Source organism: Pelodiscus sinensis, chromosome 23, assembly GCF_052426305.1.
Source record: "Pelodiscus sinensis isolate ZL-2025 chromosome 23, ASM5242630v1, whole genome shotgun sequence".
Lineage (NCBI taxonomy): Eukaryota > Metazoa > Chordata > Testudines > Trionychidae > Pelodiscus > Pelodiscus sinensis.
In genome coordinates, this window is record NC_143074.1 from 22,499,062 (window position 1) to 22,524,064 (window position 25,003).

Sequence of the window (25,003 nt, forward strand, 5' to 3'; positions counted from 1 at the left end):
GTATTTAATACGCTCAGACCCCCTCGCACACGTCGCCAATGACGCCCACAGTCGAAAAAGCAGCTGCAGCCACAAGCTGGACCCGTGCAACCCTGAGACGAGAGATGAAACCCAGCTCTGAAGGCCCGTGCTGCTGACCAGGTCGGCTTCTCTGAGTGCTGCCGCATGGAGGTGCAAGAGAACGTACTGACCCCTTTCCCCAAGGGGGCTGGTTATTTGGGGACACAACATGGATTCCAAGTGGAATACTCCCAAGAACGCCCGCGGCCTCACATTGTCCGTGGGTGCCGCTGCCTTGGCAGAGGACTCCACGTTGCACTAAGAAAATGTCACACACACACTCACCCCGGATTCAAGCGGCTTAGCGATGCCTTGAAGGGACGCGCGTCGCGTCTCGGCATTACCAGGACAGCTGGCCCCGCTGGCGGCTTCACACACGTTGTCGTTTTTAAACTTTTTTTAAAACTCGGTCCCGCCACTAGTGACCCGGTGGTGAGTAGGTCGGGCCGATGTGTCGGACGGGAATGGAGACGCCAGCGGAAACTCAAGGGATGAGAAGGCGCGAGCTGAAAACCACCCCCCGGGCCCTGTGTGTCCAGGGGAACAGGGACATGTCAGGGCAAGAGCGAAAATGATCACGTAACCCCCCCCCCCCCGTCTCTTCCCTCCCCCCCTACCTTCTCCCACACATTCTTCAGCAGGCGTTGGCATGTGGGGAAGGAGATGACGTGATGATCTGGCTCCAGGGGCAGTTCGATAGCACCTTGGGCCCCTGGAAGCTCCAACAAGCTGCTGGGGGGGGGTCCAAGAAAACCCCCTTCCTGCCACAGGCGCCCCCATTGAGCTGGGCACTGTATCACGGTGTCAAAAGGTGGGGCCCAAGCCAGCCTCGCTCAGAAACTCCCCCCGCGATGCCTGACCGTGAGGCCGTCCTCCCCATACCGCTTGGCTGCGTTCATAGCGCCGCGGGAACCTGGTTCAACTGGCTAAATGCTGCTGTGCGCCTGTTCCTCCACCCCAGCCGCAGCTTCTCTCCCCCCCCCCCCCCCATCATTCAATCCCAGCTCGGGCAGGCCCCGGAAACTGGCACCAGTCCCAGCTGAGCCAAAGGTAGCGGAGGCGCCCAGCCTGCATTTTTGCAAAGGGTGCTGAATTCACACCTAGGCTAGGCTAAGTGGGGCGGGCGGGGAACTAGCTCGAGGAGCTCAGCACGGCCCAACGGAACGAAGGTGAGGAAGGAGCTGCAAAGGTTTAAGTTCTTGGTCCCAAATGGCCAGAGCGGGCTAAAACCCCCATAACCCCCCTCTCCCGCCAGGTCCCTAAACTCCTGTGTAGCTGGTGCCTCAGGCAAGGAGGGACTTTCATGGTGGAAACTAAGTGGCTGTCTCTAGGCACTAGCCCAACATGGGGAAGGTAAGTGTTCCCTCCCCAGCTCACACGCAAGATGCTGCTGGAGAGCAACATCCTCTCTTCCCCCCCTTCTTTTATTGCTGCCTTGGGATTGCTCCGTCCCGTTTCTCCCCGGGTGAAGTCTGGCACAGGGCCTGCCCGTTGCCTGGCTTTGCTAAACCGTTCCCAGTACGGGCCATGGCCCTCTGTAGCAACAGCTCCTAGCAGCTAGGGGGGGGTTAGGCACCTCACTCTCTCACCCCTCTCACTGCCAGGGCTAGGGGATGTGGTGTGTAAAAACACCCGCTGCTACTTGCTCTCTGCAGCCACACTGGCCAGGTAGCAGCAACAGGGAGAAACGAGGTGTACAAAGAGCAGCCGCTGCTGCTGGCGTGCACACAGCGTAGGCTGGCCCGGGGGCATGAGGCAGCTGGCTCAGAAACAAACGGCAGATCACTGTCACCTCCCTGAGGTTTAAGGGTTATTTCGAAGAGTTTAACCCCGCGGGGACCGCGTTTGTGGTTTCAAAAGACGCTATCCCAGAAAAGCAGCAATCTGCAATTATGCAAATGAAGCATGGGAAATTCAAATCTGCACTTCATTTGCAATTTCCGGTCTCTCCATTTGCATTCCTCTCTTGGAAGAGGAATGCAATGTAGACATACCCTTTCTAACTGCCTGTTCAACCTTGGGCAGTACTAGACTTTATTCAAACTACCTAAAGGTTTGAGGCACCAAAAATTTGAATATCTTTGTTACGAGCCTTAGGGACAAAATTCTTATATAGAGTTTTATAATTGGGTAAAACTACAGCAAAGATGTGAATGTGCAGAATAACCTTGAAATTCTAGTCAGCATAGTCCAAGCTGGGTAAGAGCTAATGTAACGGTTACATTGACGCCATAAATGGTAGAGAACTTTTGAGAGCAGAAAAACAATGTATTTTTCACCTATTTTTTGCAAACTTTAAACCTGTTGCCATGTAAATGGTTTATCTGAATGCCAAGTGACTAACAAAGTTGACTTGTAACAGACAAAATTTTAAAGTATATAAACAGAAGCGATTTTTGTGAAAATCCTGTAACGCACAACACCACTGTCATGAAGTTCTACTGGACATCTCTGATTGGTTGACCAGGCCTTGAACGATGAACGCAGCAGCTTTGTTTCTTTTCACAGACACCTGCCATTCATTCTGAACCTCCCCCGCTCCACACACTTCTCCAATAAAAGTTGTTTGCTAAACGTGTTGTTTAAAATTGCAGTTCTAAGCAGCCAATAAAACGAGAACGTAGTGCTTAGCTAGTTGGGCAAAAGTCCAAAATCTGGGCCAAAGTCCAAAATCATCAGGAAGGTGGCAACCCAGGATTCACGTTACTGAAAAATCCTAATATCAGACATTTGCAATCATGTGGCAATCAGTATAAAAATCTCTCCCCCTTAGAGATGAGAATTCCTCCAGCTCTGCGCTTTCCCTGCTTAATGCTGACAGTTTCGTAGCATTGTCTGTAAACCATTTTATACAGGTATTCCAATGGGACCTAGGCGTCTGTGGTAGAGTCACTCAGCTTTTAAGGTCATTCTCAAGTGGTGATTGACACATGCACATTATGAAAAGACAATCCTGAAATTTAGTATCATGGGGGAAAATATCATCGTGCCAATTCTCTCTCTCGCTTATTGATGCATCCTAGAACAAGGTCAACGGGCTTTTTCAGGCCCGCCTGCCACAGAGCTCAGTTTTGCAGGGCAACAATGGCTCCAAAGCTTGTAAACTTAAGCAGCTATGAAGGGAAAAGCATGGGCTGCTGTACATAACATCGCCTTCAATTCCAATTTGCATACTGCACCGCCCCCTATAGCGTCCTGGTGGGAAGGAACACTTGCAGAGTTGCGCATTTGCTGTAACATTTTACCCATCTCTGTGGTCTTGTGGTTAAACTGACTTGTGCTAGACAGAACCATTGCTTCCCTCACTCCAGGCGTGGGGTGTATTCCCTGCACTTACTTGCGTGCGTTAAGCCCTTCCTCCGGAAAAGGAAATCTTCCCCCTTTCACAGTCATAGAACAATAAAACCGGAAGAGACCTTACATGGCCATCAAGTCCAGCCCCCTGCCCAAGGCAGGACCAATCCCAATTAAATCAACCCAGCCAGGGCTTTGTCAAGCCAAGACTTAAAGATTGTTGATGCTTAAAATAAGAGGAGAGAAACAGATAGATCAAGAGGTACCATGCAGGAAGTTTTTAAACCTTGGACTAGGTACTGTGAGTTGGGGCTGCCAATCAAACCAGCTTTTGATATTTGTTTCCTCATTATTAGACCAAGGTCCATCTAGCTCAGTGTCCTGTCTGCCAGCAGTGACAAATGCCAGATACCCCAGAGGGAGGGAACACAACTGGTAATCCTCATGGGTATGTCTACACTACCCTCCTAGTTCGAACTAGGAGGGTAATGTAGGCATACCGCCCTTGCAAATGAAACCCGGGATTTGAAGCCTAGTCCGAACTACCTAGTTCAAGCCCCGTGTAGCCGCGCTGCACGGGGTTCGAACCAGCGGGGTTTTAAAAATGGCGGCTCCCTGCTTATGCAAATGAAGCCCGGGAAATTCAAATCCCGGGCTTCATTTGCAAGTGCGGTATGCCTACATTACCCTCCTAGTTCAAACTAGGAGGGTAGTGTAGACATACCCCATGTGATCCCTCCCCTGTCACTTCTTGCCACACAAACAGAGGCCAGGGACACCGATCCTACCCATCATAGCTAATAGCCATTGATGTATCTAACCACCATGAATCTCTCTCGCTCTTTTTTGAGACTTGTTCAAGTCCTAGATTCAATTAAGTGGTCATATCAACATTGGAATGGCACAGACTTATAAATGGAAATAGCACAGCAATTGTGTTGCCCAAACATAGTGAATGAAATAATGAACTGTCTTCTGGTTGGTGTTCTCTCAGTACAACGTTGTGTGTCTTTGGAGAAAACCAAACCTACCAATAATACGTTGGGCCAGAGTTGGGCAATTCTGGTGGTTTTGTTCATGAAGTATTTGGATACATATGGCCAGAGATATGCTCTGGTTCTTTTTCAATTGCTTCAGCCACACAGTGGTGAAGAGAGGTAATTTTCAGCATTGGCAGGAAGATAATGTAGGATCTAAAGCAGGTAAAGGAAACAGCATTAAGTTTTCCCCTGAACTTTAACCCTGCCTCAAACAGAACCATTTTTGAAGTTTTGAAATGTTTGGATAAAAAAAGGCTTTTTCTTCTTCTCATTTATTTTCTTATGCATCATGAGAAAGGATGATGTTACTTCCTCTCAGATATCCTGCAAGAAGTCTCACACACACACACACACACACACACCTTCTCTCCTGAGATGTACAAGTCATTTTGCAGACTCAGTTTTGGTAATCCTTTAAAATTGTGACTATATTTAACCAAGTCTAAATTACAAACTTCTGGAAGGTTTCCAGTCCCTGTTTTTCACTCAGGTTATAGTGAAACAAAGCCATAATTAGACACAGAAATAGCTATTTGTAAAAGTAGCATTACATCAATACACTCTTGACTGTATGTCTTTGTAGGCTTGGCAGAATTGTTTTTAAATAATTTTGATAGAAAATGTTTGTTTTCAAGCCCTGTTTACATTTTTATCGATTTAAATGTTCAGCTGCAGGAAACTGGGAAGCAGGCAATGATGTAACAATAGACATTCAGGTTTAAAAAGTTAAATCTTTCCTGCTGTCACAATGCAAGTTATAAATGTCACATCACTCCATGTAAAGCAAACCTGCTTTTGTCAAACTCTAGTCAGTTCTCAAGCAAGACTTCGTATTTTGCCTACCTGCATATTTCTGTTACCACCGATGGAAATATTTTTTCGTCTGTGCAACTGATGTTTACTGACATTTACCGATAAAAATCAAATCCTTCCAAGCTGAGGCTTGTTACCTGCATGTGTTCTGGTTATTATTGTACACACAAGATGAACTCACTTTTTCATTGGACAGGCTCCCTAGCCTGACGTGGTGTGTAAACAGGAAATTATTCTACAGTTACAGAGAATATACAGTTTATGAGGACCGTGCAACAAAATGCACTTCCTGCAGGCATGCATGTTTTTAACGCTAGATCTAGTTGGAAGTGCCAAATAGCCATTACAAATCAGATACTTAGTACTACTGGTTATGTACTGCTGTCATAAAGTAAGGGTGTACTATACTGTAAGTTTTCAGAATGATCAATTAATTGCACAGGAACTCATGACGCACACTGAAAAAAGATGTACTGTACTTGGTGTGATCACGTCCAAATCAAAGATCACATTTTAAGGGTGCTAAAAGACAAAGTGTTAAGGCCGGCCCTGCTGTGTATGGAAACAGTAAGTTAGACTGGCAAAAATTATACTATACTAAATAATAATGGTAAGAAAAAAACGCAAACCAACACACACAGAATATGCATGATTTATTATAATGCCAAAAACTTTAACAGTGTTCTGTGGTACTTGACAATGCTTCTTTTTGTTTAATATATAAAATGTATTTTAAAAAAGAATGATGTTTTTGCAAATTAAAATCTTACAAATTTCTATGGTGTAAATGTATGGTAAAAATTGTAATGAGATCTTTAAAAAAAATCTCTTGTAGAGATATTGAGGAACAGCTGATGAGATTCTAAGATCAAATGTTTAATTTTCTATATCTTTAGAATTGATTACAAGACGAATGTAAAACTCAACATATTTTATTTTTGTAATGCTGCTGAAAACATTAAGGCATCAAAGGGAAAATTATGTGGTCACTTGTAAAAGGGCTGTTTTAGAAGGGGATCATGGACAAAGTCCCACCTTCCCATGTGGCTTTAATGCTCAAAAAACAGCGATAGAGTCTATGGTATATAATAAATATAAAACTGACACGCCCACTGTTTGAGGCATGAAACAACACAGCTACAAAGAATTGCTTCAAATGTTCATTTTCATTCTTATTTGGAAGACAAAACTAAGCAGTGTATTCAGGGAAGAAAAAAAGCTTTTCTAACGGCCAGTAAGTTCAAAATTGACCACTGTGGTTGGTAGCCATAGGCACAATTTTATATAAAGGCTATCTCTTTAAAAATACCATACAATAGGGCAAGGTGCCCACATAATTAACGAGGAATTAAGTAACCTTATGTATTTAGAAAGCAGTTATGAATTTTCTTACACATAATGTATACTCTAGAACACTGGTACAGCAGTACTGTAAAATTTAAAGTATAAACTCTCATCGGCTCTATAGCACTATCATTCTTATTAAGTAAAGTACAGGAGATTATCTCTCAATACTACTATCTTTGTTTTTAGATAAGAGCTATTCTACATTTCAAATGATTACCAAGTAATGGAATGTTTGAAAACAGCGATATTGTTGAGGGGGGGGAGGGGTTGTCCCATAAAATTTTATTAGATTGTAAAGGGGTCCGTCCATATGCCAGAAAAGGTTGGGAGCCACTGCTCAATAATGAAGACTGTCCTAGGGTACGTCTAGACTACAGAGTTTTGTCGACAGAAGTTTTGTCAACAGATACTGTCGACAAAGCTTCTGTCGACAAAGAGCGTCTACACTACATTCAGTTCTGTCGACAAAGCAAGCTGCTTTGTCGACATGGTAATGTAGACGCAAAGGACAGTTTACATGCAATAACACCTTCTGTCGACAGAAACTCTGTCGACAGAAGGCGTTATGCCTCGTAAAATGAGGTTTACCAGCGTCGACAAAACTGCTGAGTTCTGTCGGCGTTATGTCGACAGAACTCAGTGGTAGTGTGGACGCAGGTATAGTTTTGTCGTCAAAACCCTGTAGTCTAGACACACCCCTATTGTCGGTCTTTAGGACAGTACAACTGGCTTCCAAGGATAGCTTGTTCATTTTATTTTCTTCACTAGCTCAGGTCTAAGAAACATACCAGGAGTCATAAGGAACAATTGCATGAGTAGAGCAAGGCTAGTTGATATTTCAGAAAAGTCATCAGAAAAGAGTCAGATGGTACAGATGAGAAGTCTCAATGTGTTACATGCAATGAACGTCAGTAGACAGACCCTTCAGGAGATAGTATAATTGCAGTGCTAACCACACCTATCTAAAATAGCGCCCGACACACCGACACTGCAGGATATGAGTTTTATGCATTTTTGGTTGTCCATCAGTTGTCCAAAAGTTTCTGAAATGGAAGGAAAGAGTCTCTGAAGTAGATTGAACTAGCTTGGCTAGTCTCTAGCAAACCACCACCACCACACACTTTCTGAAGAGTATATCTACGATTTGTGTGTAATAACCATAACCAGCGAGTCTGGAGGAAATGCAGAAATAAGTGAGATTCTCTGAGAAATTAATGTCTTGCATGTTCTATATCCATTTACTGTTTATATCACTATTATAGGCCAAATTTCTAGATCAAAATTTAAAGGGAAATTTGAATAGCCAAGAATTGTTACAGTGCACATGCACGTCCTAATAAAAATCCCTTGCACACGACATGCGTAAAATATTTATGGAAAATCTGTCATCTTCACAGCTCTCCAGGTCAGCAAGTGCATGCTTTTTTATTAGCAATTAAACATTACAATTCCAGGTTTTTCCCACATATGGGACTCTCTTTTGTGCAATGTTCTGAAATACACTGTGGACAGCCAGTTAGAGGTGGGTTGGGGTTTTTTGTTTGTTTTTGGTACAAATATATATGAAAATATTTCACACCGGTATGTAAAAAATAAAGTTACAATAAAATAGCTGCATGCAGCATTAATATACACTTTTGCAAACGTTTTTGAAGGGGTTGGACAAGGGAAGTGAGCTGAAATTTTGAAATCAATTGGAAATCTCCTTCTAAAATCCCAACATTTGGATAGGCTATCAAGTCCATTTTTCAGTGTTCTAAAATTGTGAAAAGCATTTTGTGCTGTTTTAAAAAAATATTGGGATCTTTTCAAAGCTCCTCACCTTAAGTTGGAGCTGTTCTTTAGGAATATTGTGGATCCAAATGTTTGCCAATTTTAGCCCAAGTCAATCTAACACCAACAATATTAAAAACCTTAAAATTAGCATTTCAAGGATAATATCTTTTGCTGTAAAAAGATTTTACCATGGTTATTTGATGAAGTGATGCTTCTATGAGCTATCAATGTTAGATGATCCAACCCTGTTTGACCTATTTCCGCCACCTTCCACATACAATATGCAAAGTCTCTTTTTGTCTCACAAAGAAAGCACACAAGCCGTCCTTCAAGAACATCCAAAACATTGCCTAACCACAAAAGAAGCAAGGGAAAAAACTAGGTAAAATCATTTACAATTACAGGCTTCCAAAAAGGATGCATTTTTCTTAATTTTTAAATATCTTTAACCATTACCCTTTCCTTCTTTGAAACAGGCAACCTTTGTTAATTCCAAAACATCCATGAACTTGCATGCTACTGAGGTTTATCATGGGATTTTTAGCACTTTGTATTAGTTCAAGATCAAAAATTATATCTTGAAACTAAATCAAAGACAACAGACTCAACACATAATGATACGTACAAGGTCATTAACAGAAAACCATACATGCATCTCTACAGCATAGGAATGGTATTTGTTGAGTCATTCTTAGCTGCCTTCATTTATCTACACAAACCCATCCATTTTACAACTTCATTATATTTTAGCTGTGTGAAATTCTACCAATGTCTAATAGTAGAACATCATAAATTCATAGTATACTTACATCACAGTAATATATATTTTTAGCAAGAGGTTTATATTGATGGTCACTCATTTACTGGTTGGGTCATTCTCTTTTTTCTGCCATTTGGACCTCCTTTCCTCCTCTTCCACACTAAGCGATACGTTTGCTGAAATTTTACAATAGCGGAGATTGGAAAGTACACTTAGTTCATTTGTTTGTTTCCTCGGCGTCTTTGGATTATAAAGGCAATTTAAATATGTGGCTTTATCCCTCAGTTGAGGGTCTTGTCCCAATGAACATGGAGTTGGTGTCACTGGAGTGGTGGGGGAGGACCTCTTGTTCAGCTCCGGAAGATCCAGGGTGCAGTCTAAATTCTGGCGAAGTTTCCCAAGAGATAAGCCATCAGTAGGTAGTCTGAAAACGGAATGATACGTATTCTTGGGTTGTTTTACTGATGGACTTTCATTCCAGTTTTGCTGTAGGTCATTCTTCCATGGGTTGGAAAGTGCAGATTCTTGTTGCAGAAAAGACCTGTCTGACTGCTCCGGCAGACAAATTATCTTAGAATGCAGTCCAGTCTCCCGGGGCTGTCTGCTTCCTAAATATGGACTGGCAAAGGAGTTGTCTCCTGCCTCACAAAGTTCAGTGTCTGTGTTAACAGCCACTAACATGTGGTTTTTAGAGTCGGAACGTTTCATATCTGCTTCGGTCTCTGGTTTTAGGTTTACCAATATATTCTGGAACTGAAACGAGGCCTTATTACAAGCTACTTGCTGAATTCCTGCACTACTAGAGACCTGGCACGATGGAGAAACAGTCCCATTGTAGCCAGGAACACTGATTTCTTCTGCTTGACTTTCATAAATAGCAAGAGCAGGATCTGCAGAGGACTTGCAGCTTTTTGATGCAGCAGGTTGGCCGAAATGCTCCTGGCCAGTGTCCTTTTTACATGCAACACCATCGCATTCATAATGATTAGCTGCTATAGGACAGGCATTTTCCAAGCTGCTTCTACAAGGACTGGTGTCTATATTATGCCAGGTATCGCAGTCAACCCTCAAACTTTCACTCGGGCCCAACAGTTCCCTAAAATTCTTTTGGTCGTCTGTGTTGTTTGAGCTAATAGCTTTCTCTACCTCATACGAGTTGTGCTCAGTGTAGTCTGATTGAACCGTCTTTGTTTTCTCAACATCAATATTAACCTGAGCTCCCTTGTCTTCATTAAGCAAGCATTCTGCATTGGCACTTGCCTCTCTCAGTCTGCCTGCATGTTTCTCTTCACTGGGAGAAACGTGCATTTGCTGCGCCGAAATAACCTCATTTGGCAAATAACAGTTGGAGACCCTATCGGCTGCTCCTTTACATCCAACTTCGTGAACATCCATTAAAGAGCCTTTACGACTATTCGGACTGGAAGTGCTAGAGCCAGGAGCCGGGGTGAGAGGGAGGTAAGTAACGGCAGATGCTATAGCACTGAGTTGTTGCGATTTTACAAGGCAGAGTTCTCGATGTAAAATAGTTGGAGAGGCAGTGACCCAACCTTTTTCACCCCCAGCCAAATGCCCACTGATGGTATTTGTCTGCGCCAGTTTATCCAAATCGGTTTCTGCATCCAAAGACTTCCAGTCTTGGACAAGGTGCTCACTACCTGCATTCTCAGATCTTCTGGCTGGAGGATTAGCACCAATGGAGGCATTTCCTAGATCCGCCATCCTGGTCTGATCTGTTATAGTGCATTTTTCAGTGCTCTCTTGAAATTCAGCGACGGGGTCAACAGTTGCCTGTCTTAGAGAGCAGCAATCAGCTCCAACTTCTTGGTGAGCTATATCAGTTGGTTGGGCCCGCTGCAGAGTTCTTGTCTGAGGAAGTCCACAAGAAATGCTATTGTCCTCTTCAGGCAACTCTTGATGGCAAATCCAATCAGGAGCAAAGGAAGCGTGTACGTCCAGCAAAGTGCTGTCGTTTCCCTTTTCCCGTTCAGTTGTTAGTGGCTCGTCACTGTTTACATACCGGGCAAGGAAAGTTGTAGTCACATCTTGTTCTGTAAGATTTAGTATAAATGCAAAACACCATGACACATTATAAAAAATCCTTATCACCGTTTCTACAGTGTGTGAATTCATGACCCCAATTCATGTCCATCCACCAATGAACTGCACATGGATATTGGGGTAGTGGATATACTGAGATGCTTCAGGAGACGTAAAACCCCTTCACGTTGTGTGTTACAGTGCTCTGTCTGCCTGAGTCTCGCAGACAATAATTGAAACTGAAATACAGCGATGATTACAATCGATCACTACAGAAGCTATTCCTGTCTGCACACTTGATAGTTAAGTTTTACAAAGCTGTTGGCTGCACATTATCATGCGGCAGTTATTTCCAAAAATTAATTAAATCCCGAATATTTGAAAATATATTGCCTTTTATTAAAAACAGGTGAAATCCTTCTAAATTCCCTAGGCGGTGGTGAGTTACATTTTAAAAGTGCTGAAACAAACGTTAATTCTTTTTATACATCATGAAGAGATCTAAGGAGAAGGGAAAGGAGGAAACAGCTGTTATATGGCATGAACATTTTTAAAAAATCTCGTACAGTGAAACCTTTGTTGTCCAGAACTCTGTTAACCAGAAAACTTTGTTAACCAGCATTGCCCCCAGCCACAATACTGTCACATCTTCAGGCGCACAGGTCTGGATTGGTTTCCCATGATTGGCTTAATTTTTTATTTAAGAAGTACTAACTCAAAATAGAAATGTTAGACCAACTGCCTCACACTACAAAACTACCAATATTAAAAACCTGAGTTTTACTATTATTGTCCATTGGGTTTTCCTAGGTTGATGGGACCCTCAGATAACCGGAACGCCCTAATCCCCGGGCGTGCCAGATAACAGGTTTTACTGTACTTTGAAATTGCTTTCTGCTGCTGCCCTTATTATATATGGCAAGTAGAATCTAAGCACCTGCTGGCCTGCAGCACACTCTGCTGCCCGGGGTGAGTTTAAGCATAATGCTAAGCAGAGAATGCCTGCATGGCCTTGTTTTCACAGCTGCCTGGGACTTTGTTATGCAATGTAGTTCATTTATCAGCCACCACAAGCATGAGCACAGGACTCAGACTATTTCTTAGCATTAGCTCACACCTCCCCCGGCCACAGACGGATGTTCGTTAGCAGTGGAACACAAAAACTCCTGTTGAAATTAGGTGTCAATTTAATTCAAAGCAGCGGCGCGTAGAATGCACGGAGCTGCAGCCTTGCTACACTCCGTGGCTAATCTCCAGTCATTTCCTGGGCTGCTGCTTGGGCCTCCGCTTTTCCCTTCTCTGGGAGAGTTTAACGAAAAGGTTAATGGTGAGTCTCTCGTTACCTCTCAGAAGATCCAGATCGGAGGGGGGAGCCTGTGGAGACAGATCTAATTGCTCTCTTGAATTCACACGTGCAGTCTTCAGCTCCTTCAAAACTTTCTGGGCAGCTGGGCAGGGCTGGTATTCATTGCAACAATTTGTATGGGATTTCCAAAATCTCTCTCTAGATAATTTATTATTCTTTAAGGAGGATTCTTCGCCAGGTGTCTCGCTCCTCGGTATCCTAACGGAGGGCCTCTCTTCCCCCGATCTATCGTTATCACAGAAAGAGCGAGACGGGAGAGCCTCTTTCTCAGAAAAGGTGGTAATTAATTTGTCCTCTGCTGCAGGCTTGATGCCTTTATTATCTGGGTTGCTGGCACTAGCGTGTTCTCCAGAGTTGGTGAAATCTGAAAGCAGGGAGTCGGCTGGTGCTTCGGGTTCTGGCGCGAGGTTGCTATTCCCTGTGTTCATAGACTCTCTCGGATGGTCGCTTACACTCTGTGCAATGCGGCAGTTCTCAAGACAGATGTTTTTCTGAAAGGCTGGTTCTTCCCTTCCTCGATCTGTGCATCCGTCTTCAGTGGTAGCGGTGGACTCACCTTTTATAAAATGTCGTTGGCATAAAGTCTCGCAGTCGGGGCCTCTTCTCGAATGCACCGAATGGGCCTCAAATCCAGTCTCACCGTTTTCTTTGGAGGCTCTCTCTCCAGCAGCCTCTGCTAACTGACTGGAGATGCTGAAGTGTAAAGAGCTCCAGGATTTGCTTCTCTTGCTAGAGGCGGTGTGACCTCCCTCTCTGCCGGTTTGTGTCTGGGTAGCGCTTTCTGCTGGAGAAACTACATTTACCAAAGTCCTGAAACATTGAGAACCTCCCAAGCGGGCAAAGGGACTCAACGCCTGCTCTTCCCAGTGGGTTTCAAAATATTTCACCAAGGCTGTGAAACAGAGAGAAGCAAGTTGAAGTTAACGACATTGGAAATACGTATTTTTGCCATGCGTGCCAATCTCACTTCTCTCACCTGAGCATAGAACTACACCCCCCCCCCCCCCGCACACAGGCGAAAAGGCATTTCCCCCCCAAGTGTGTGCCCCTACTTGGGCTGGAAACGGGGCTCAGACACTAAATGCAGGAAGCACATGAGGATTTGCTATAGGGATTTAAGGACATGTCTGCCATGCAGCATTTTAATTACAGGAAGACCCTTGTGATTGGTGGAATCGCTATTCCTGGTTCTGAGTATTTGCAGGTGACTCGTGTCCCAGCATAGGGAGGATAGCAGGGGTTGAAAGCTGCAAGGAACTCACTGTCACTTCTGGTCTCTGCTGTGAGTTCCCTGCAGCTCCTGGGGCCCCCCGCTGTGAGTTCCCTGCAGCTCCTGGGGCCCCCCACCGTGAGTTCCCTGCAGCTCCTGGGGCCCCCCACCGTGAGTTCCCTGCAGCTCCTGGGGCCCCCCACCGTGAGTTCCCTGCAGCTCCTGGGGCCCCCCACCATGAGTTCCCTGCAGCTCCTGGGGCCCCCCACCGTGAGTTCCCTGCAGCTCCTGGGGCCCCCCACCGTGAGTTCCCTGCAGCTCCTGGGGCCCCCCACCGTGAGTTCCCTGCAGCTCCTGGGGCCCCCCACCGTGAGTTCCCTGCAGCTCCTGGGGCCCCCCACCGTGAGTTCCCTGCAGCTCCTGGGGCCCCCCACCGTGAGTTCCCTGCAGCTCCTGGGGCCCCCCACCGTGAGTTTCCTGCAGCTCCTGGGGCCCCCCACCGTGAGTTTCCTGCAGCTCCTGGGCCCCCAATGAGTTTGGGAGTCTTGGGCAGCTCACCGCTGGGGCCATGGCCCCCAGCATTTGCGGATTTTGCCATTTGCGGTGGTGAACACAAGCACCGCGACGGGCAAGAGCATCCTGCGTTGATTTCTACAGTCACGTTCTTTGAAATAAGACCACCATTCTAAACGTGAAACATCTTCTTGTCGCAATGCCTCGCCAATGGAGCTGACAGCTCGGTACCCTAAGACTGAGTAGGGAACGATGCAAATTCCGGATGAGGGATGAAGATGTTCAGTGGATCAAGATGCCCCATTGGACAGTAGCCCCTACTGAGAATTCGTGCTGGTTCTGCGGATTCGTGGCAGCAGCCTCCCTTATAACGGGCCACCTCATTCAGCAGCAAGCCCCTTGAAAGTGGGCAGAGCACAGGGCCGCCACGGCAAAATACAGAAATGAAAGTCGGAGTTATTATTTTCTGTTTCACGACCTCTCCTAGTCCTGTTGTAAAGCAACCAACACCCAACCTCTCCCTCCGACAACCCCGCCACCACCTTTTCGGAGTAATCATTTTTCCGCTTTAACGAAACTTACCAGGTTCGCCAATCTCCAACTGTTCCCTCTTCTGGACAGTTTTTTCGTGGCTGAATGATGGGCAATACAAGCCATGGTCCCTCTTTGGAGAAGGCTGTAGCTCCACATTAGGAAGTAAACCGGGGGCACTGACACATCTGGGGATTTCAGCTGCTGTCTCCACACTTTGGTTGCCCACGAGGCGGAGAGCTGGGTTTGCTTTGTCTGGACTTCCAATTTCCATTCCTTCTGGATAGATCGTCAGGATCTTTTTACCTGCGTGACGGGGAACCGGCAGCAGGGCCATTCCAGGCAACTTTACTGGAGTGCCTGTTTCTGCTGCATATTCTCTGCTGGCTTGGGGCGTGTTGTTGAAAACGTCACCGGGTGCGTCTTCTTTTGTATCTGCTTTGCTTTCTTTCTGAAAGCCTCTTGTCCTACTGGTTTTTATCACACCGCTATGGGGAAGTGGGGATACGGAAGGGACACTGGTCACGCTCCGTGGGAACTCTTCCACAGAGTCCTTCTGAGAGTCGTGTCCATCCTCTGCCTGATTAGTGACTCTGCTGTATTTCCAGTGTTTGGTGACGAAGCAGGCAATCAGGCACACGATAAAACTGAAGAAAAGTCCTCCTGCAGGAGACAGGATGAGAGTCAGACCACGTTCATTACTTCATTTTTTAAGTGTACAGCATGAACTTGGCACTGGATCGTCATAGCAGTATCTACAACTGTCAGGCATGGTGCAGTTGTAACCTACACACTGTTTGAATGTAGTGGATTGTCCCATCTAATGGCACCAAGACCACTTGCAGAGAGAACAATGAGTCTGCTCTACAGCCTCAGGCCAGGTCTATACCAGAGGAGAAAAATCGATGCAAGATATGCAACTTCAGTTTTGTGAAGTCAACATACCTTGCCTCGATTTTCTGGGGCAGCCCCATATTGGGAGGTCGAGGAGAAAAACTCTCGTCAACTTTTCCGTTTCTCCCCTCGACCTCCTGCTGTGAGGCTGCCCCAGAAAGATCGATGCAAGGTATGTCAACTCCAGCTACACAATTCAAGTAATTTGAGTTGTGTATCTTGGACTGCAACTGTTGTGTATCCTGGTGAATTCAAGGAGTTCTGGGGTTAACAGGGGCACCCTCAGCGTTCAATTTAGCAGGTCCTTACCAGACCCACTAAATCAAACACCGGAAGATTGACCTCTGGAGCGTCGGTCTTCCTGGAAGTGTAGATGTACCCTCTGCTAATAGCCAGTTGGCTTGTAGCTCATGCGGTAGAGGCTCATGCACTAATCTCCAGAGGTCCCAGGTTTGAGTCCATCCACAGATGACCAGTGTCTGTCGGCATTACAGAGGCCCGTTTCATGCAAGTTTTTCACCACACAGGTCTGTCAAAACACCTCAACCCTGCTCTGAAGCACCATCTGATAGGACCTGCATTATCTCCTTCCAGATTCCAGGTTCCTTCATCCCTTTACTGACTTGGGGGTCGTCTTGCCCAAAGACTGCCCTCTGGATGCTAATGAATAAGGCCCCACGAAGCCAGTAAGGCAAAATAAAACTCTGAAGATCCTTTATACTCTACACCTTTAATGTGACGTATGAACATAGCTAACAATTCAGACAGCAGCTCCCAAACACATGCTGTTGGAGTTTACCTGTGAAGCCATACAGCAAGTCAAATTTGGAAGTGGTTTCTTGGGGTAGAAAGGCACAGACTTCCGGCCCTACGCTCAACACTTGGCATCCTCGCAGGCTTGGTGGATTGTTGCACACGAAGCCACCAGGTGTCTGCACTTTCTCCTTCAGTAGCTGCATGGAGCTCACCAGATGGCAGTCACAAAACCAAGGGTTTTCATTAAGAAACAAGGCGGCAAGAGAATCTGGGATGCTGGCCAGTGCAGTCAGCTTATTATTAAACAACTGTAAATGCGTCAACGCATGCAAAGGCTGGAAAACCTCGTTATTAATAAACAGGATTTCATTGCTTGACAAGTCCAGTTTGGTCAATGACGCCAGCCCATAAAAAGTGTCCTTGGAAAGATATCGAATAAAGTTGGAAGACATGACAAGTTCGTTCAGCTTAGCCAAACTCTCCAAAGTCCGTGGTGGAAGGTAAGTTATTTTGTTGCCAGAAAGGAGAAGCTTGGCGAGCAACGGCATCTCCAAGAACCAAGAACTTTTCACTGTGTCCAAGGCATTATCTGTAAGAATCAACTCCTCGAGGATTCCGAGGCCAGCGAAAGCCGAAGGCTGGATCCCACAGCTCACCAGGGAGTTACTGCTGAGATCCAAACTCCTCAGGCTGCTGGAGTCCTTTGCCACAAAGGTCATGTTTGCAAGGGAAGAGAACGGAAATCCAGTGACGGAGAGCAAGTGAAGCTGGGGGAAGTTCTGGAAAGATAGCGGGGGTATCTTGCTGAGGTTTCCATGCCGCAACAGTATTTTCTCTGTGGAGTTTGGCAAACCTGGTAAAACTGAGGAAGAAAAAAAACAGATGTTAGGACCTAAACCACAGGAAGAGAATAGACTGGTCTAATCTACATTGGGAATCAGCCCTGGGATGTGGCTGCATTGGGCAAGTACAAAGAGCTACAGCTGAAGACCACACCACAATGACTGAAAGCAATTTACTCAAAGATAGGAGGGGCACTGACAGCCTCCATGGGCCAGTGGGCTAGGTGTGGGTGGCCAGCTCTAGGTTCCTGGAAGGGGTGGGGCTTCAGGTGGAAGGGGTGGGGCTAGGAGCAGGTAGCCCTCAGTGCTGCCCAGAGAGCACCACACCATCTCCCACTCCCTGCCCTCCACCCTTTTGAGCAGGGCAACTCAACTTTGGAAGCTCCGAGGGCCACAATGATACTTACAGCACATGCCGAGGGCCGCAACTTAAGTGTGGTTACATCTACATGCAAACATATATGCAAATATATGCAAATAGCTTCTTTCACACTGACAGGCATGACTACAAAGGTTAAGGCAAGACTACACAACACGCAGGCCCCATTTAAGTCAGTTCTGCTGATGTTAATAAAATGCAATATTGACCCGATTTCCACCCACATGACAGCACTTTTAATGAGCAGTGACAGTCCAGAAATTTAACTACTAAAACGCATCTCAACAGAAGACCATTCTATTGACTTCTTTTTTGTTTTGGCTCTCACCCCCAGGCCGCATGTTGAGCCCCACCGTAAACACAAACTGCACCACAGCCTGCAAATATGAGTAGCCCTGTCTTAAAGCCACCCAGAGTGCCACAATTAAAAGGGCTTAGGGCTGCTGCCACCGTAGCAGTGGTATTGGCCAGGAGTCCCAGGTCCCTTTGAATCACCCGGCCTTGCCTCTTTCCTTCCCCCATCGGCAGGGCTGAAGACAGACCTTGTCATGTTCTCCTAAATATAGTCCCTTTTATTCTTGGCTTATGGCCTACTAGTGTTCATAAGCCCCATCACAACCTTGACTAGATAACATGACTTTTATATATGGCCATGGCTTTTGGCTTTTTCCTCTTTATAGTTTTTCAAGTGAATACATTGTTACTTCTAGACACTTAACTACAAAGCACAAACCCTGGCTCAAAAGCAACATGTGATTTAAGAATTCCACTCACTACTTGTCTCCTCTATGAATTGGCAGCAACAGGAACGCAGGAGAGGAACAAAGGTTTTACCTTCCTGAAGTGATGAGACCTGCTCACACTCCGCTAGCCCTGTGGAGCAGTATTTACAGAGCGGGGGACAAGGCCGGCCTACTTCCAGGCAAATCAGCAGAAGAAAACTAGCAAGCGCCAAAGGACCTGTTTACACATAAAATCCAGTTACGCGCGCACACACACACATTTTTGAAAAGTTCTTTTTGAGGATTGTCTTAAACTTGCAGGATTCTGACTTACTATACTGACTCCATGTCCACTGGGATACTATAGATTAAGAGGTTATGCATCAAGAGGAGAATTTATGATCTTTTCATTCCACTGTAACAGTGTTTTAGTCTCGCAGTAGCATTTGCTGCTTATAAAAGCTATTTCGTTCAAAAGGGCCCTTGGCTACGGAAAGCTTCAAACCACCGTTTTTAGCATTGCTCTGAAATCTCTTCAACGTTAAGATGCCGTACACACTAGTGACAGACACGCTGTGATCACGAGTTAGAAGGTGATTGTTTCTAGGCAAGTTTCTACGTTCCTATTGTGGTGTTTATTAATTAGTAAATATCCCCACTCTTCATAGGCAGGTTATTAACTGATGCGCTGACGGCACGGGGATTTGCAAATTATTTTATATGGTGCACCATATCTTTAAAAGAACAATCGCCTTGTTAATCCCCCACTTCTCACCATTTACGATCCCATTCACCATCTCTCAACATCCACCTGGAAAGTACAGTAATGGCTTACCTAGAAAATCAATATTAAGGAAATATTTCATGTATTTTTAGCTGTCTCGAAGTAATGTAAGCACTAGTAAGAAGGAAAAGAGCACTAGGTAACTGGTCATTTCTGTGTAGACCGCTGCTGCCATGTATTTTATATGGGATTGAATATACTGTAAAATTAGGTGTTTTACCCCAAGAAAAAAAGATGGATTCTCATTTGTTGTAGAAAATATTTAGATACCATATCACTAACCATGAGACTATTTAGATGATGGACCTAAGCTTGTTATTTTGTTAACTTATTTCCTGAATTGTTTTCTGTATCACCAACTGTATCCTGTTTCAGCACATATCTTGGACTATATACATTCTACCTTTTTATGTTCCTCCCAAAGCATACATCTGGCATTTTCTCAGTGTCTGTGAATATAAGCATTTACATTTGCGTTGTGTTGTGTAACTGACAACATATTGGCTTAATTCTAGGCAAGGGATACATGTGCACTGGTTATAAACTCATTTAACTTGCTCAAAAATATTACACGTTCTTTATGTTACATTATATGTTCCTATTAGTAGCAAAACCAAAAATACTCTAAGCAGGTTTAACATTTTCCCAAACAGCTAGTCAGATGCACACTTTAGAAAAATCCTATAAAGGTTAGAAATATTTTCAAAGAAAGGTGGATTCTGAAATTTACTTTACTGAACTAATTTTGGGTGATTATCAAAGAAGAGGCAAAATTGTCCCATGGAAAGTAGATTTCAATTTCAGGCAGCTGCAAATGTTTGTATACTTTCATTTAAAAAAATAATTATAGTTTCTCAGCCTAACTTTTAAAAAGTTTGGCAGGCAATTGAATGTTAAATTTTAAGACAGTTACTACAATTCTGCATCTAAAAGGATATGCTGTTTTATATACACAACTACTCAGATTACAAGCATTAGCACAATAATTGTATATTGAATTGTACGCCCTGCTTTAAAAAAAATACTGTATGACTAATAGGAATACCTTTCCCAAATGAGTGAAGAGGCTTTTCCTACCTAGAATACTTGGGAAACTCAAAAATTGATTACAATAGCAATATTTCTATAAATGACAGGCACCCTTTAGGATTACTTCTGAGTTCACATTTTACAGAAATATGTCAATGTTATTTTTTCTTAATAATTTCAGTTCATATGGCAGACATTCATTTATATGCAAGAGCATTGCTTTCTCATTTCATATTTTATTACTTTACAGAAAGTGTGTGCCTGAATACATTTTGACCACGCTTAGAAAATATTTATGCACTATTTGATTTCTAACCAGTATAATTTCCCACTGAATATATAGCACAATTTAAATACAAATGTTTGTTGCTAGAATTAAAAAAAGTTGGAACAACTTACAGTTCATCCTCAGAAATGCATGGACTTTTCTGTTAAAAACTTCAGCTTCCCTTGAGTACTATAAGATGTCACTGGTCAGAGTATTTATGCTTCAAGAAAACATGGTTCGCTAATTGGACCAGTCATCCATGTTAAGATTCATTACAGATTAACAACAAATGAGGCAGGCTCAAACAGGAAATCTCCGGAATTAGTAAAACCGTGACAAAACTAACATTAAAAAGCTGAGTGGTAACATTTTAAAAGAATTATAAAAACACAAGAGAAAAACGCAGATGATACTCTGCGATTCATGCATAACCAACATCACAGGAAAAATCCTGTCCTGGGAAAGAGATATTTACAGCTAGAGAGAATCCATATTTAATAAGAGCTAGTGGAAGATAATGCTTTTTCATTATGAATAAATTGTTTGTACAAGTATGCATTTTACACTTGGGCTATATCTACACTACAAGCCTACGTCTACACTGGCGCGTTCTCACACAAAAACTCTTTTGCGGAAGAGTTCTTCTGCAAACACTCTTCCAGAAGAGAGCGTCAACACTGGCATGTGCTTTTGCGCAAGAACATCCATGCCAGTGTAGACGCTCTCTTGCGCAAGAAAGCTCTGATAGCCATTTTAACCATAGGGCATTCTTGCGCAAGAAATTCATGTCAGTTTACTTGCGCAAGAACACGCAGCCAGTGTAGACAAGCAGCAAGTTTTTGCACAAGAATGGCTGCTTTTGTGCAAGATCGCACCAGTGTAGACACAGCCCAAGGTTTCTGTGCAAAAAGCGGCGGAGCGTCCACACCTCAAGTGCGTTTTTGCACAAGAAAATCGACAGAACAGAGGGCTTTTGCTGGTAGAGTTATTTCTCTCCCCACAAGGAATAACTCCTTTTTGCACTACAGCTCTTGCGTAAAGGCAGGTGTGGATGCTCTGGAGGGGTTTTTGCACAAGAAACCCCTATCGGCAAAAGCACAGGTGCTCTGATGGCCGTTCTGTGAATGGCAATCAGCTTTCTTGCACAAGCGTGTCCATGTAGCGTGGATGCTGTCTTGCACAAAAGCACGTCACTTTTGCGATGTGCTTTGAGGTCTGGATGCACTTTTGCGCAAGATGTTTTTGCACAAGAATTCTTCTGCAAAAGGCTTCTTGAGCAAAAACCCTGCAGTGTAGACAAAGCCTTGGAGTCATGTAAGAAGTATGCAAATGATGGTTCCTACTTTTCTGCATTAAATCTCAGTTCAGGAGATTATAAACAATTAAATTTGCATGAATTAAAATTTAAGGTATGACAGCAATAAATAATGAAAAGAGACTGATAAATTTAAGGGAGTGAATGGTACTTGTGACCCTAACAGCAAAATATCCTAACTTTCAATCTTTCCCCATCAAAATCCTTACTCCACACAAAAAAGGAGGATGGAAGCGGATAGGGGAGAGACAAGGGCCAGCTATCTAGCGAGAAGAAATTACAATATTTCTAAACAAATCCAAAATATACAAAACAAATTCTTTGTGATTTGCACCAGCCCTAAATCTGAACAAATATAAGCATTAAAAAGAAGGTGTTATTTGGATGGAATTGCAAACAGACTAACAATTAGCTGTTCTCACTTGCATGGAAATTCATGAGGGATAGTGGAACAAGATCTAACGTTACAGAAGATCAGACAGAGTTAATAGCTCACTGTAGACAAACATTTCTAGTTACATGGTTTATTAGCCATTTTATAAATTATTACTTGAAAATAGTGTGTAAAACCCATAAAGCCTACCAAAAAGACGGTGTTGTACATATAAAATAGCCCTATTGCTCAATAGATAGCTTTGCATTATTACTAATATTCTGCAGAAACAGAGAGAGAGTGCACAATTAGCAATCCATGTAAGAAGGTATAACCCATTAGCATTTCTTGTGCAAGTAAATTCATTTTTAGTGCTCATGAATAGGCCAGATTGACATCTCTGGATACTAATGGTGTCTGCCAATAAATAGAGCAGGTCGAGGCTCCGTACCCCATGAACTATCAATTTCTAAGCTGCTGATATGACAGTAATGATATGGGTGATTTCGGGAGGGTGGGGTGAATAATGGAATTTGGCTTCTTCTACATATCTGGTGCAAAACCAGCCTACATAAAATTTTCAAGAGTGCTAAGTCAACATATGTAAGTCATATGTACTTTATATGGGACTTTAGTATGGAAATCATATGGGCATTTTTGGAAAATTTACCCTAGATGATTACTGACCAAAACTCATTAGTCGTCTGATGTCTATCTGGTTGCCTAAATCAAATGAGTTTGGTAAGTCTCAGTCTAGCTTCCTGTAAATAAATGATCACATCACAAAAACTGTCACATTAATCACCCTTTTTTGGCACAAAGAATCAACTGAAGCAGGAACAAATTCTCCTCTTGTTCTTAGAAGTGGCTTTTCCAAAATAGGGTTCATGCAGCAATCAGAAGAAACAGTTTGCATTGTTCTGGACGTATGTGTACCACAGGGTTTCAACTTCCAGTACTGTCAAATCAGGTACATTTCACCAGTCTGCAATGTTATAACAACAATTTCGGTTGAGCAGATGGTCTACTGTCCACTGAACTTTTTTTTTTTTTTTTGGAGTAGTGCAATGAGTTTACTTTGACTTCCCTGGGGGATGAATAGCAAGTTGCACTTGATGGGTCTGTTTCCACCTCTCCCTAGTCCGCCTTCCACGATTTTCCACGACTTCATGCAAAAGATCAATGAAGGTGTATTCATTATTTCCGAGCAATGTGTTATCACATGGGGAGGAGCTGTGACCAGAGTTGTCTGAGGATGCTGGCGAGCGAATAGGGTCATTGCCAAATCCAGTCAGGGAAGGCGTCTTTTTGTTATTCTTTTTTACAGCCTCGGGGCCTCTGAATCCTTTTCCAGGCACTGAGTTATATGCATTCTCCATTGTGGCTATTTGCTTAGCTCCTTTCTGAAGTGGAGATACCAATTTCCTTGCTGGTTTTGCTTCTCTGTTTAAGTTAGGTTCAGTACTGCAGTAATCACGAATTGACTTTTGTTCCCTTCCAGTACTTAGATGGGGATCAGACAGATTTTGTTCATCTTTGGATTCTGTTTTCCTGACTGCTGCTGGAACACCTGGAGCACTAGTGGGCATATAGGAACATGCCTGGAAAAAATCCTCACAACATAAAGTGTCTTGGCTTTGATCCCTTTTGCATTTTTCATACGGCCACGTAAAAACTCTCCTCAAAGAACACAGTCTCATATTCACATTTCTGTTCACAGCACCTTTGTGTCCAGTGCCAGATACACTGGGTGATTCTTCAGTTGTACTAGCAACACTTAAATACAAAAAAGGTTCAACCTTCTCTATTTTATCACTTCCCTTAACTCCATCATTCCAGCACACTTCTGAAACACCATCGTCCTGCAATGACTGCTTTAACAATACTGAACTATCCTTGTTTTGGGTTTCTATGCTTAGCTCAGTGGGTGAAGTGTTTGCATTGTGATTAAGCATAACCTTCTTATTGCAATCTTGCAAGCTATTGAAATACCACAGTTCCATAACATTGTTGCAGTCTTCATTTTTCATGCAGGGTTGTTCATTTATTACTATACTAGAGATTTTGGGTTGCTCCTGGTTCTCATCTGTTGGTCTGGGGTGTTGAGAACTACTGTGTTGAAACTCTGTTCTCAACATAATTGGTGAGGCAGATTTTGCCCGACTTCTCTGCGTTCTATTTTGTTGGGTTTTGCCAATTTCTACTATTGTCTGTAGCTTTTCATGTAATAGTCCTTGGCACGTTAGTCTCTCTGTCATCGTGTTAATGTGACCTGTTAATATTTCATGGCTATTTTCAACAGTAACTTCTTTACCTGGCTGCACTTGCTTTTTCTCTTGTTTCATTTTCCAAAGCAGGAGAAGCAGCAAAAGAAATGAAAGCAACCCTGCAAAAATAGTTCAAACAAATAATTTTAAAATTCACCAAAACTATGTCACTAAAAAAAAAAAAAAAAATCAAATAAAAATTAGATGGAATCTTGTACAAAAGATAAAAATACCCTAGACAGAGCTAAATTGTATAACCACTTCATTCCTGTTCGAAAAAGGTATTGACGTGGTTTATAAATGAACATGTTCATTTAAAGGCAAAACTTTGAAAAATTTCCTGAGAATGTTTTTATATTTTTTGTACATCCACTTGTATTAATAAAAATGGAACTTTCACCAAAGCTAATGCTCTAAAAGCAGAGAAAAAATATTTCTTTTGCAAGTTTCTGCCACCAAAATCTGTATTTCTTAAACTTTATTTTAAACATCAAATTGTGCTTTTATGCACAGCCTCTACAGAATCAATCTTCCAGGTGCTTTATTTGCATGTTCTTTTCAATTTATGCAATATATTAAATATTAAGATGCACCCACAGCAGGTCTCAATTTAAAAACTTCCCT

At 43.4% G+C, this 25,003-nt stretch overlaps 3 protein-coding genes across 11 annotated transcripts in view; 1 reads left to right on the plus strand and 2 right to left on the minus strand.

Moving 5' to 3' along the window:
* Window positions 1–6,945, plus strand: part of KCNT1 (potassium sodium-activated channel subfamily T member 1) — a 234,670-nt gene extending 227,725 nt beyond the window's left edge. For all 5 annotated transcript variants that reach the window (XM_075905515.2, XM_075905514.2, XM_089772975.1 and 2 more), the window contains one exon: window positions 1–6,945. In XM_075905515.2, the coding sequence (XP_075761630.1) occupies window positions 1–121 (121 nt within the window). In that variant the 3' untranslated portion in view covers window positions 122–6,945.
* On the minus strand, window positions 6,122–23,145 carry LOC102443492 (uncharacterized). 5 transcript variants are annotated; one of them, XM_089772972.1, is made up of 8 exons: window positions 20,556–23,145; window positions 19,119–19,178; window positions 18,396–18,581; window positions 16,444–17,262; window positions 14,802–15,413; window positions 12,474–13,388; window positions 9,140–11,141; window positions 6,122–7,597 (listed from the first exon to the last, which is right to left on the minus strand). In XM_089772972.1, exons 2-7 carry the CDS (start codon window positions 19,138–19,140, stop codon window positions 9,187–9,189), a joined length of 4,509 nt encoding a protein of 1,502 aa, XP_089629098.1. In that variant the 5' UTR covers window positions 19,141–19,178; window positions 20,556–23,145; the 3' UTR covers window positions 6,122–7,597; window positions 9,140–9,186. The 5 variants fall into 5 exon arrangements, with proteins under 5 accessions (XP_089629098.1, XP_089629097.1, XP_006120842.3 ...); XM_089772971.1 differs by lacking the exon at window positions 6,122–7,597 and adding an exon at window positions 7,955–8,680; XM_006120780.5 differs by lacking the exon at window positions 6,122–7,597 and having other exon boundaries at window positions 7,955–11,141; window positions 18,456–18,581.
* The window catches only part of LOC102444366 (uncharacterized), an 8,097-nt gene continuing 5,998 nt past the window's right edge, over window positions 22,905–25,003 (minus strand). Inside the window, exon 5 of the mRNA XM_006120785.4 lies at window positions 22,905–24,498. Within this exon, the coding sequence (XP_006120847.3) occupies window positions 23,186–24,498 (1,313 nt within the window). The 3' untranslated portion in view covers window positions 22,905–23,185. The remainder of the gene's footprint in view (window positions 24,499–25,003) is intronic.

Bases quoted from the DNA above. Each gene is read 5' to 3' on its own strand.
- LOC102443492 (XM_089772972.1), bottom strand. From the start codon at position 19,140: ATGGTGAATGGGATCGTAAATG. The intron at 18,582-19,118 runs GTGAGAAGTGGG...ATGTGTAAACAG, and splicing joins GGTGAATGGGATCGTAAATG to GTCCTTTGGCGCTTGCTAGT. The intron at 13,389-14,801 runs GTAAGTTTCGTT...TCTGTTTCACAG, and splicing joins GTTGGAGATTGGCGAACCTG to CCTTGGTGAAATATTTTGAA.